This window comes from Bos indicus, chromosome 6 (genome assembly GCF_029378745.1).
Source record: "Bos indicus isolate NIAB-ARS_2022 breed Sahiwal x Tharparkar chromosome 6, NIAB-ARS_B.indTharparkar_mat_pri_1.0, whole genome shotgun sequence".
Taxonomy (NCBI): Eukaryota; Metazoa; Chordata; class Mammalia; order Artiodactyla; family Bovidae; genus Bos; species Bos indicus.
The window spans coordinates 26,994,958-27,008,821 of record NC_091765.1 but is presented as its reverse complement, the minus strand read 5'-3'; the positions used below and the strand labels follow the sequence as shown (position 1 = coordinate 27,008,821).

Here is a 13,864-nt window from a genome sequence, read left to right as displayed (position 1 = left end):
CAATCCCTCCCAGCATCAGGGTCTTTTCCAGTGAGTCAGCTCTTCGCATCACGTGGCCAAAGTATTGGAGTTTCAGCTTTAGCATCAGTCCTTCCAATGAACACCCAGGGCTGATCTCCTTCAGAATGGACTGGTTGGATCTCCTTGCTGTCCAAGGGACTCTCAGGAGTCTTCTCCAACACCACAGTTCAAAAGCATCAATTCTTCGGCGCTCAGCTTTCTTCACAGTCCAACTCTCACATCCATACATGACCACTGGAAAAACCATAGCCTTGACCAGACGGACCTTTAAATGCTTAAAAGATACATTAAATTTGTAATAATTCTGTTGACAGCTTTGACTGTCTCTGGATGAAGAATTTAGTGAACTTTTCCTCAAGAAATCTCACATCATTACATATATAATTATTTCTATGGAGAGACTGAATGGTTTTTTTAATTGAGTAGAAATCTTTTTAAAAATGTATGTAGTTTTTAGTTATATATTTTATATCCTTAAGTACTTAAATTGGCTTCATTAATATCTGTCTATATTAAAATATAACATCCTGATTTATATTTCTGATAATATGGAATGCATATTTAAGAGGTAACATTTATTGAATACCTTCCCTTCCCCGTTGGTATACTTTGGCTCATAAGTGGGTGTTACAGAGGACGGCAGCTAGACAGCTTTCTACAAGTAAGGAATGCGTTCCTTTATGCACTGAGTAAATTTAACAAATACTGACTGGCTGCCTTTTTGTGCTGAGAAATAGGTATAATGCAATGACTCTAATTGACAAGGTGCCCCATACAATATAGTAGGGGAGCAGCTGTGAAGGCTGGATGCAGTGATGGAAAATGACCCTGGAGGGTTGAGGAAGAGAAGATTTAGATGAGCACGGATGGTCTCTGGGGTGGTGACAGTTAGGCTGAGACTTAATGAGAAGGGGATGTCATGCAGGGAGCATTGGGGATGGAATCAAGGAAAAGAAAGAAGTAAAACAGGTCCAGATGTCTATACACATAGTACTAAATAAGTCTTAACTACTTTTATTACTTGTTGACTAATAGTTTTGATGGATTATTATAATTTGACTAACAGGGTATCTTGTTTTTTTCCTCAGTTTTGTGGTAACTATTTGTTACTTTTAGTAATATCAACTTAGATATTGTATCTTATTCATACTTTATTTCAGAAAAATGAACCTAATAGCTACATACTAAGATTGAACAAGTATATCTGAGATATGATTCCCTATGAGTTTTTAGTTAACAGAAGACATACATATGGACATAGTTTTCTTTTCCTTTAGGGAAAAAAATCAATTTCTTAAGCTATTTGAGCTCTCTTAAGAAAATAAGTAGTAACAGTGGTTGTGAATTGATACGCTGAAATTTTTAATAAAGTTTATTTGGGATGATTAGGTTAGCCACAAGTTGTATGAGGCATCACTGGAACATGTTTGTATTATATAACATACATTTTTAAGTTTACTTTTTCCTGTGTTAGCATGGAAAATAAATGACCACTTATTTAATAATTGTTGTTCTTTAGTCAGTTAGTAATGTCCGACTGTTTGTGACCCCATGGACTGCAGCATGCCAGGCTTCCCTGTCTTCCCTGAGTTTGCTCAGAGTCATGTCCATTGAGCTGATGATGCCATCTAACTATCTCATCCTCTGCTGCCTCCTTCTCCTCCTGCCCTCAATCTTTTCTAGCATCAGGGTCTTTTCCAATGAGACTGCTGTTCACATCTGATGACCAAAGTATTGGAGCTTCAGTGTCAGCATCAGTCCTTCCAATCAGTATTCAAGGTTGATTTCTTTTAGCATTGACTGGTTTGATTTCCTTGTACACCAAAGGACTCTCAAGAGCACAGTTTGAAAGTATCAATTCTTAGGAACTCAGCCTTCATGTTCCAACTCTCACATCCTTACATGACTACTGGAAAAACCATAGCTTTTACTATATGGACCTTGGTTGGTAAGGCGATAGCTCTGCTTTTAATATGCTGTCTAGGTTTGTTATAGCTTTTCTTCTACAGAGCAAAGGTCTTTTAATTTCATGGCTGCAGTCACCGTTCGCAGTGATTTTGGAGCCCAGGAAAATAAAGTCTGTCACTTTTTCCACTTTTTCCCCGTCTGTTTGCTATGAAGTATGAAGTGATGGGACCAGATACCATGGTCTTCGTTTTTTTAATGTTGAATTTTAAGCCAGCTTCTTCACTCTCCTCCTTCACCTTCATCAAGAGGCTCTTTAGTTCTTCTTAGCATTCTGCCATAGGGTGGTGTCATCTGCATATCTGAGGTTGTTTATATTTCTCCCGGCAGTCTTAATTCCAGTTTGTGCTTCATGCAATCTGGCATTTCTCATGATGTGCTCTGCATATAAGTTAAATAAGCAGGTTTGACAGTATACAGCCTTGATGTTCTCCTTTTTCAAATTTGAACCAGTCCATTGTTCCATGTCCATTTCTAACTGTTGCTTCTTGACCAGCATACAGGTTTCTCAGGAGGCAGGTAAGGTAATCTAGTATTCCCATCTCTTTAAGAATTTTCCACAGTTTGCTGTGATCCACACAAAGGCGTTCACGTAGTTAATGAAGCAGAAGTAGATGTTTTTCTGAAATTTCTCTAGTTTTTTCTATGATCCAACAGATGTTGGCAATTCGATCTCCAGTTCCTCTGTCTTTTCTAAATCCAGCTTATACATCTGGAAGTTCTCCATTCATGTACTATTGAAGCCTAGCTTGGAGAATTTTGAGCATGACTTTCTGGTATATGAATTGAGTGCAATTGTGTATTAGTTTGCACATTCTTTGGCATTGCCCTTCCTTGGGATTGGAATGAAAACTGACCTTTTTCAGTTCTGTGGCCACTGCTGAGTTTTCCAAATTTGCTGAAATATTGAATGCAGCACTTTAACAGCAGCATTTTTTAGGATTTGAAATAGCTCAGCTGGAATTCCATCACCTCCCCTAGCTTTGTTCATAGTGATGCTTCCTAAGGCCCACTTGACTTCACACTCCAGGATGTCTGACTGTAGGTGAGTGACCACACCATTGTGGTTGTCCAGGTCATCAAGACCTTTTTTGTACAGTTCTTCTGTGTATTCTTGCCACCTCTTCTTAGTATCTTCTGCTTCTGTTAGGTCCATACCATTTCTGTCCTTTATTGTGCCCATCTTTGCTTGAAATGTTCCCTTGGTATCTCTAGTTTTCTTGAAGCGATCTCTAGTCTTTCCCATTCTGTTGTTTTCCTCTATTTCTTTGCACTGATCACTGAGGAAGGCTGTCTTATCTCTCCTTGCTGTTCTTTGGAGCTCTGCATTCAGATAGGCATATCTTTCCTTTTCTCCATTGCCTTTCATGTGTCTTCTTTTCTCAGCTATTTGTAAGGCCTCCTCAGACAACCATTTTGCCTTTTTGCATTTCTTTTTCTTAGGGATGGTTTTGATCACCACCTCCTAGTGCTACGAACCTTCATCCATAGTTCTTCAGGCACTCTGTCTGTCAAATCTAATCCCTTGAATCTATTTGTGACTTCCACTGGATAATCATGAGGGATTTGATTAGGTCATACTCGAGCAGCCTAGTAGTTCCCTTCTTTCTTCTGTTTAAGTCTGAATTTTGCAGTAAGTCTATTAAAGTTTATACCTTATTTGAGGCAGGGTGCTCAGGGCTGGTGCACTGGGATGACCCTGAGGGATGAGATGGGGTCGGAGATGGGAGGGAGGGTCAGGATGGGGAACACATGTATACACATGGCTGATTCATGTGAATGTATGGCAAAAACCACCACAATATTGTAAAGTAGTTAGCCTCCAATTAAAAAAAGAAATAAAGAAAAAAAAAAAGTTTATACCTTATTTGAAGTAAGAAAATGCCTGAGTTCATGATCTGAGCCACAGTCAGCTCCTGGTCTTGTTTTTGCTGACTGTATAGAGTTTCTGCATCTTCAGCTGGGAAGAATATAATTAGTCTGATTTCAGTATTGACCATTTGGTGATCTCCATGTGTAGAGTAGTCTTCCATGTTGTTGGAAGAGTGTGTTTGCTATGAAAAGTGCATTCTCTTGGCAAAACTGTTAGCCTTTGCCCTTCTTCATTTTGTACTCCAAGGTTAAATTTGCCAGTTACTCCAGGTATCTCTTGACTTCCTGCTTTTGCATTCCAGTCCCCTGTGATAAGGCTTCTCTTGTGAGTCAGAGGGTAAAGAATCTGCCTGCAATGCAAGAGACCTGAGTTTGATCCCTGGGTCAGGAAGATCCCCTGGAGAAGGGAATGGCAACCCACTCCAGTATTCTTGCCTGGAAAATCCCATGGACTGAGAAGCCTGGCGGGCTACAGTCCATGGGGTCACAAAGAGTCAGACACAACGAAGTGACTGACACCCCTGTGAAGAAAAGGACCTTTTTCTGGTGTTGGTTCCAGAAGGTCTTGTAGGTCTTAATAGAACTGTTCAGCTTCAGCTTCTTTAGCATTAGTGGTTGGGGTTTAGACTTGGATTCCTGTGATACTGAGTGGTTTGCCTTGGAAACGAACCGAGATCATAAGCTGACAATGTACAAAATTCTATTAAAATTTATACGTTACTTTGAAGTACGAAAATGCCTGAAATTCAAATACTAGAGCAGCAATCTCAGGGGTCTTTGGTAACCTATTAGGGTGTCTGTGATGTCAAAACTATTTGCATAGTATCGAGACATTTTTTTTTCTCTTTTTCACCGTGTTGACATTTGCATTCACAGTGTTCTAAAAGTAATTGGAGTTGAAGACTGCTGGTGCTTCAGTGTGTGCTAATCAGTAGTAGCAGCAAACTGCAATATTAGTAGTTATTATATTCTTTATTATCATATCCTTGAGGTTGAAAAAAATGCCAATTTCATTTAAGAATGTCCATGATGTGGGCTTCCCTGGCAGTCCAGTAGTTAAAACTTTGCCTTCCAATGTATCAAGTATGGGTTCAGTCCCTGATCTGGGAGCTAAGATCTCCCATGGCTCAGGGTCAAAAAAATAAAAATAAAAAAGAAGAAAACAAAACACAAAACAGAAGCAGTGTTGTAACAAATTCAGTGTAGATTTTTAGCATGTTCCACATCAGAAAAAAAAAGACCATGTTTTTAAAACTTTCAACCTTTTCATACACATTTTGAAAGTACACGGTGATAAAATGGGAAGTACACATAAAACACTTGCATTGCATTGTAAACTCTGATAGTTATCTCTAAGTAAAGCAGTTGTGCACTCTTGAGTTGTGAGCTGACTGAGATACTTTTTTTCCTTGGAATAACTTTTTTTTTTTTAAGAACTGAGAGATAAACTGGCTTTTCATATTTGGTAGATATTTTCTCACAAATGAATGAGGTTAATTTCTCACTGAAGAAAAAAATTGACAGTATCTGTTCCTAGTGATAAAATTAAGAATTTTTAAGAGAAAATTGGAACTTTGGAAAACTTGTATCACTTTCAGCTTGATAATGTCCTAATACCTAGTCTTTAAAAAAGATTAGTGATGATATTAAGAAATATGATATCTTGAAATAGTACAATGAAATGTGTTGGTATTTGGAAGATATGCATGTCTCCATGACCTAATTTTTTAAATGATCCATTCATCAATGATAAATCTATTGCATGTATAAAAGCTTCAGAGTGCAAAAGAGCAATGGATTTTCATATAACTTGGCAGTGCTCATTTGTATTGTTTCAGATTTCACATGGCAACTAATATTTTAAAAAATACTGCTCATTAAGTTTTGGTATGGTATCAAATAATGCCCACCATTATCTGAAGCCTATATGCAGTTCAGGAAGCAACAGTTAGAACTGGACATGGAACAACAGACTGGGTCCAAATAGGAAAAGGAGTATGTCAAAGCTGTATATTGTCACCCTGCTTATTTAACTTCTGTGCAGAGTACATTGTGAGAAATGCTGGGCTGGAAGAAGCACAAGCTGGAATCAAGATTGCCGGGAGAAATATCAATAACATCAGATATGCAGATGACACCACCGTTACGACAGAAAGTGAAGAGGAACTAAAAAGGCTCTTGATGAAAGTGAAAGAGGAGAGTGAAAAATTTGGCTTACAGCTCAGCATTCAGAAAACGAAGATCATGGCATCTGGTCCCATCACTTCATGGGAAATGGATGGGAAAACAGTGGAAACAGTGTCAGACTTTATTTTTGGGGGCTCCAAAATCACTGCAGATGGTGACTGCAGCCATGAAATTAAAAGATGCTTACTCCTTGGAAGAAAAGTTATGACCAACCTAGATAGCATATTCAAAAGCAGAGATATTACTTTGCCAACAAAGGTCCGTCTAGTCAAGGCTATGATTTTTCCAGTGGTCATGTATGGGTGTGAGAGTTGGACTGTGCTGAAGAATTGATGCTTTTGAACTGTGGTGTTGGAGAAGACTCTTGAGAGTCCCTTGGACTGCAAGGAGATCCAACCAGTCCATCCTAAAGGTGTTCATTGGAAGGATTGATGCTGAAGCTGAAACTCTAATACTTTGGCCACCTCATGCGAAGAGTTGACTCATTGGAAGCAGGAGGGGAAGGGGACGACAGAGGATGAGATGGCTGGATGGCATTACCAACTCGATGCACATGAATTTGGGTGAACTCTGGAAGTTGGTGATGGACAGGGAGGCCTGGCGTGCTGCTATTCATGGATTCGCAAAGAGTCAGACACAACTGAGCAACTGAACTGAATTGATTATCTGAAGATGCAGTTAAAATACTCTCCTGTTTCTCAACTGTGTATCTGTGTGAGGCTGAGTTTTTTTCATCTACTCAATCAAAACAACAAATATAAAAGATTGAGTACAGAAGCAGATAGGAGGATCCAGTTTTCTTCTATAGGGCAGACATTATAGAGACTTGTGAAAATGTAGAGCAATGTTGCTCTTCAGTAAGTTTTCTCAGTTTTGAAGTATTTTTCATTAAAAATATAATTATGTTAATAGTTTTATATTAGTTTTAAATGAATTACTAAAGTCAGTCTTTAAAAGTCTCATTTTTAATTTTTAGTATGTTAAATATCAATATAAATAATTTTAAAAAGAGCTCTTTTGTACATGATACTATACACAGAAAATCCTAAACACACCACCAGAAACTATCATACCTTATCAATGAATTTGGTAAAGTTGCAGAATACAAAATTATTATACAGAAATTTGTTGCGTTTCTGTACTAACAATGAACTATCAGAAAAAAAAGTTATGATGATAATCCCATTTACTGTTGCATCAAAGAGAATAAAATACGTAGGAATAAACCAATCTGAGGAGTTAAAAGACCTGTACTTGGAAAACTATGAGACATTGGTGAAGGAAATTGAGATTTTACAAGCAGGTGAAGATATACAATATTCTTGGATTGAAAGAATTACTATTGTTAAAATGACCATACTACCCAAGGCAAGCTACAGACGCAATCTTTGTCAAAATACCAATGGCATTTTTCACAGAACTAAAACAAATAAGTTAATAATTTGTATGGAAGCACAAAAGACCCTGAAAAGCCAAAACTATCCTGAGAAAGACCAGAGCTGAAGGAATGACACACCTTTACTTCAGACTATACTACAAAGCTGCGGTCATCAAAACAGCATGGTGCTGGCACAGGCAGCACCATAGATAAATGAAAGAGAATAGAAAGCCCAGAAATAAACTGACACACTTATGGCCAATTAATATACAACAAGGGAAGAAAGACCATACAATGGAGAAAAGATGGTGTCTTCAATAAGTAGCGCTGGGAAAACTGGATAGCTCCATGGAAAAGAATGAAGTTAGAACATTTTCTAATACCATATGCAAAGCTGGACTCCAAATGGATTAGAGACCTAAATGTAGGACCAGAAATTATAAAATTCCTAGAGGAAAATATAGACAGAACACCTTTTCATATAAATTGTAGCAATAGTTTTTTGGATCAGTCTCCTAAAGCAAAGGAAATAAAGCAAAAATAAACAAATGGGACCTAGTTAAACTTAAAAGCATTTGTGCATCAAAGGAAAGCATCAGCAAAATGAAAAGCCTACTGAATGGGAGAAAATATTTACTAACAATATGACCAATAAGGGGTTAATATTCCTAAATATATAACTAGCTCATACAGCTGGAAATCAGAAAAAACAAACAACCTGATTAAAAAATGGACAGAAGACCTGAACAGATATTTTCCAAAGACATGCGGATGACTATTAGGCACATTAAAAAATGTTCAACATCATTAATCATCAGGAAAATATGTCAGAACCACAATGCGCTGTCACCTAACACCTGGCAGAATGGCTGTCATTAGAAAGACCGCAAGTAACACATGCTGGTGAGGATGTGAAGAAAAGGGAATCCTTGTATACTGTTAGTAGGAATGTAAATTGGTGCAACCACCGGAAAACACCATGGAGATTTCTCTAAAAATAGAACCACCATATGAGCCTGTAATTCCACTCCTGGGTATACATACCAAAACACTAATTCAAAATGATACATTCATCCCAGTGTTCATAGCAGCCCCTCTCCCCTTCCTTCTCCAAACTGGTTACCACTGCTTTGTTCTCTGTATCGGTGAGGCTGTTTTTTTTTTCGCTATATTTACTAGTTTGCTGTATTTTTACATATATCTACATATAAATGATATCATACATTATTTGTCTCAGTGTTCCAGTATTAAAAAAAGAAGGAAATTCTGCCATTTCCAACAAGGTGGGTAGACCTAGAGAGTATTATGCTAAGTGAAATAAGTCAGACAAATACTGTATGATATCATTTATATGTGGAATTTAAAAAATACAACAAACTAGTAAATACAGTAAAAAAGCAACAGACTCACTGATACATAGAATAAAGCATGGGCAATAAAAGGGTAAAGGATTAAGTACTACAAACTATGATGTAGAGAATAAGCCACAAGGGTATATTGTACAATATAGGGAATATAGCAAGTATTTTATAATAACTATAAATGGATTATAACCTTAAAAAATTGTGAATCACTGTATTCTATACCTGTTATTTATATAACATTATACATCAAATAAAAAGTTAATAACCCCTTGGCATCCTAAATAATTTTTAATATGTAAAAAAATTTTAACAATCTATGGTCTGGAGAAATCCATATATAATTTAGGAGAAGAGCAGTGTTTTAAAGGGCTTCCCAGGTGGCTCAGTGGTAAAGAACCCGCCTGTCAATGCAGTAGACACGGGTTCAGTCTTTGGGTCTGGAAGATCCTCTGGAGGAGGAAATGGCAATCACTCCAGTATTCTTGCCTGGGAAATCCCATGGACAGAGGAGTCTGGAGGGCTACAGTGCATGGGGTCGCAAAAAGTCAGACTTGACTTAGTGATTGAGCATGCCAAGTGCTGTAAAATCCAAAATGTGCACCTTTTGACTTAAAGCAGTACTTAGAAGTGTTTAAATGGCAGTTTTAAAAAGCTTTGTATTATTGAGCATCCCTGAGACAGACCCCCTGAGACAGGGGCTTCTGTTCATGGAATTCTCCAAGCAAGGATATTGGAGTGGGTAGCCATTCCCATCCTTCCCCAGGGGATCTTCCCCATCCTTGGGTCTCCCACATTGCAGGCAGATTATTTACCATCTGAGCCATCAGGGAAGCCCATAATAATAAACAAACTTTATTATTTTAAGTCAGATTATTTTGAAACTTTTCTAAAGCTTCATTTTCATTTTATATATTTAAAATGCAACAGAGGAAGCCAAAAAAATGTAATCCATTATTACTTGGAAAGCTTATGTAAGTTTTTGTGGACTTTTCGTTTTTTTCAGTTAACCATAGCTGGTTCATGAACAATAAATAAGGCATAAGAATGCTGAAAAGATGTTCTATGACTGTAGAATATTCTTGGTATCATACAGATACAATGACTATTTTAGATGAGTTAAATGGATAAAATTTTATTAAAAAATGAGTAATTGTATAGTCCATTGCCATTTTGAATGTATATGAAAATTAATTCACCATAATGGGAGCCTTTTGCTTCTTTGTACTGTTTATCGTGAAACATGATGGTTAGTGAGGTTTCTGATTCTCTTCTTTTCTCTAAGCAGATAATCTCAGTGATACCTTGAAGAAGCTGAAGATAACAGCTGTCGACAGAACTGATGATAGTTTAGAAGGATGCTTGGATTGTCTACTTCAAGCTTTGACACAAAATAGTAAGTTGATTTTTTAGGTGGCGGGGGGGGCGGTGCCCTGGTGACTCAGACTGTGGAGTCTGCCTGCAGTGCAGGAGACCTGGGTTTGATGCCTGGGTTGGGAAGATCCCCTGGAGATGGAAATGGCAACCCACTCCAGTATTCTTGCCTGGAAAATCCCATGGATGGAGGAGCCTGGCAGGCTACCGTACATGGGGTCGCAAAGAATCGGACATGACTGAGCAACCTCACTTTACTTTACACTTTAGTAGGTTTTTTTTATGTTTACTCAAATGCCAAACAAAAAAAAAGAAATCAAGTCAGCAGTCTTTCAAAAATTTATGTATAGTTTAGCAAATAACTTGCATTCACATTGTTTGAATTCTTTTGAATCCTGTGTTTGAATACTGATGCTGTTTTCCTTGTTCCACCCTCCTACCTACCTTCCCACCCCCAGGATACTGAAAGCCAAGTTGATAGGCAGAAGAAAGGAGAAATTGATTGGTAGTGATGACATTAATACCAATCCCAGAGAGAGGCAGTTCTTAACTGACATGCATCAAGAGTTGTTTTTCTTCTTAACACCTACATTTGTGCTTTAAAAAAAAAGACTGTGTTTACATGTGGAGAGGAGAGAGAGGAAGCTTATGAAAAAAGGAAGAAACAGAGAGGGCACTTAAAACCCTTAACATTTTTTTATGATAGCTTTTTAATCATTTTACTTTAAAATAATGTATGCTTAGATTTAATTGGAAAGAGCCATCATCAGTCATCCAAAAATCCCTTAAAATTGAGGTAACTCTTGATCTTTGGTGGTGTGGTAAATAATACTAGAGATAAAAATTACACAGCTCTTCACTGACCAAGTCATTGTATTGTTGCATTTGAGCCATCATATTTCTAGTCATTAATTTCTGTATTATCACAGTGAATAGATAGATACAGAATACTTTTCATTTGTTCTCTTAATTCTGCTTGGTTGTACTTTGGTTTATGCTTTACTTGTTTTTAATTATGCCTTTATTTTACCCTGAGAGTAATTATGTAGCTGACAAATAATTCAGAAGGGAAGTTATATCCTGTATTGTTAAAGTTAAATTTGAAGCACTCTGAGATGTATGCCTTTTTTTTTTTTTCTTTAGTAAACTGTGATTAGAAAATTAAAATAATTGACTGCAGTGGTCTTCATGAAAAAGTGCATTTTAAAGGTGGCTTCTAAAGTTCTGTTTCCGTAGTTGTTTGCTTTTGAGATTACAGTTTTGTCAAGCTGTCTGATCTTAGAGATATCACAGAAGGGGTTTAAAACAAGGTGTTCAATGAGACCATCTGGATAAAGGGCACAATGGTAATGAAAAGGAACAATGAAAAAGGGACTTCCCTGGTGGTCCAGTGGTTGGTTGTCTTTGCTTCCAGTGCAGGCGGTTTGGGTTCCATTCTGGTTTGGGTGCTAAGATCCCACATGGCAAAGGGCCAAAAAACAAAATGCAAGCAATATTGTAACATGTTCAATAAAGACTTTAAAAATAGTCCACATCAAAAAAAATTTTTAAAAAGAGAAAAGAGAATGTGTAAGGCTTTGTTCACCATTGTGGTAAATTTGTGTGGCTATTTAAATTTAATAGTTAAATTTAATAAAAGATTAAGTTTTTTACTCTTAACTTTTCAATAACCCTGTTTGGTTGGTGACTACCTTACTGGGGATCATAGATGTAAACTATTTACACAATCACAGAAGATTCTTACGGATAGCGCTGGTCTTAAAGATGAGAGAAAACCACAGGATGACCTGATTTTTACGCATGCCTATATAGGTCGATTTACATAATATGTAATTAGTCTACATAAATTGAGTATCTCAAATTCATTTTTTTTTTGAAGCCTTGCTTTTTTATAACTTCATTTTAAATGGCCCAGTTTTTTTCTTTGTGTTAGAAACATGCAGTTTTTCCCGAATTGACCATTCATTCAATTCAGTACCTGAAGGATGGGGATTCCATGTCCTTTGTTATACATCGAGGGGCGCTCAGTGCTCTACTGGAAAGACTGAAACCCAGAGAAAGTTGATAAAGAGAAGTGAAAAAAGGAAGCAAAATTTTATAGTGTTTTAAAGAACAGATTCAGGAAATACTGACAATTGTGTATGGTGTTGGATTAAATTTCAGACCCATTGTAGAGTTATTTGTTAGCCCTATTTATTGAAGATGGTTTTGAAATTGTATTTCATAAAATGGTAAGGACTAATAGTTACACAATGGTAATGAAAACAACAAACTGCCAATTTAATCATTGACTCTTCGGGAAGGGAACAAAAGGATATGTCTTCTTAAGAATCTGTAACAAAATTCATAATTGTCTTCACATCTGAGACTGTTGACACAAAAGAATTTGATATAGGAAGAGGTAGTTCCTGCAGATGTCCTGTCTTTAACTTCCGAATGATGTGTATCATTGATCGAGGGCCCACTGTGTGCTCAGCACTAGACTTCAGACAGTCTGTTGTCTGATCTTTCCTATAGACCCATGATGAGGTATTATATACATCACCATTTAAAAGATAGGGAAACAGTCCCTGTAAGTTTACTTGCCTTGCTCTGGCAGAATCCAGAGTTTGAATTTTAATTCTTAGTTTACAAAATTAAAAAAACTACATTCTGAGTAAAGTGCAGCTTTTTTCTGAGTTTATAGAATGTGAAAGTGTTTTCAGAAGCTAGATTTTAATATGGTTTTAAATTTTTGCCTTTTTTAAAAAGTAGTTTCAAATTATTAGTACAGAGGAAGGAGATTTATAAACCCATGAGCTGTGTATTTTTAGATATTTGTTGATATGTTTTATAAAATTAACATCTAGCTTTTAAGCAAGAAAAAAAATTTTAAATATCAGTGAGATGTTTATTTTATACAGTTGTTCTTACTTCTCTGAATAAAGTGCTTGATGCATTGCTACTTCTGTGCTCTTAAAGGTAAAATTATAAAGCATGTAAGTTAGAATCTATTCTGGCTTTTTTACACAGAGAAGTTCTAGTTTCATAATTCTTCCTTTAGTGTCAGGTATTCTAACTAAAAATATCAGTGTTTGCATTAGTATTACACCTGATCAAGAAAGAATGATTTCTCTATCTGTACAAGATGGTAATGTGGGTAATGGAAATCTAAAAGTTTTATTTTATTATTTACTAACCTGTCATTAAAAGCAGAAATATTACTTTGCCAACAAAGGTCCGTCTAATCAAGGCTATGGTTTTTCCCATGGTCATGTATGGATGTGAAAGTTGGACTGTGAAGAAAGCTGAGTGCCGAAGAATTGATGCTTTTGAGCTGTCGTGTTAGAGAAGACTCTTGAGAGTCCCTTGGACTGCAAGGAGATCCAACCAGTCCATCCTAAAGGAGACCAGTCCTGCGTGTTCATTGGAAGGACTGATGCTGAAGCTGAAACTCCAATACTTTGGCCACCTAATGAGAAGAGTTGACTCATTGGAAAAGACCTTGATGCCCGGGAGGGATTGGGGGCAGGAGGAGAAGGGAACGGCAGAGGATGAGATGGCTGGATGGCATCACCGACTCAATGGACATGAGTTTGGGTGAACTCCAGGAGTTGGTGATGGACAGGGAGGCCTGGTATGCTGCAATTCATGTGGTTGCAAAGAGTAGACACGATTGAGTGACTGAACTGAACTGAACCTGTCATTGGAAGGGACATTTCTGAAA

At 37.1% G+C, this 13,864-nt stretch overlaps 1 protein-coding gene across 5 annotated transcripts in view; it reads left to right on the top strand.

Moving 5' to 3' along the window:
• Positions 1-13,864, top strand: part of RAP1GDS1 (Rap1 GTPase-GDP dissociation stimulator 1) — a 148,991-nt gene that overhangs the window by 37,536 nt on the left and 97,591 nt on the right. For 4 of the 5 annotated variants that reach the window (XM_019962420.2, XM_019962418.2, XM_019962421.2 and 1 more), the window contains exon 2: positions 10,070-10,180. In XM_019962420.2, coding sequence (XP_019817979.1) covers positions 10,070-10,180 — 111 coding nt within the window. The remainder of the gene's footprint in view (positions 1-10,069; positions 10,181-13,864) is intronic. The other variant, XM_019962419.2, reaches the window with a different exon arrangement.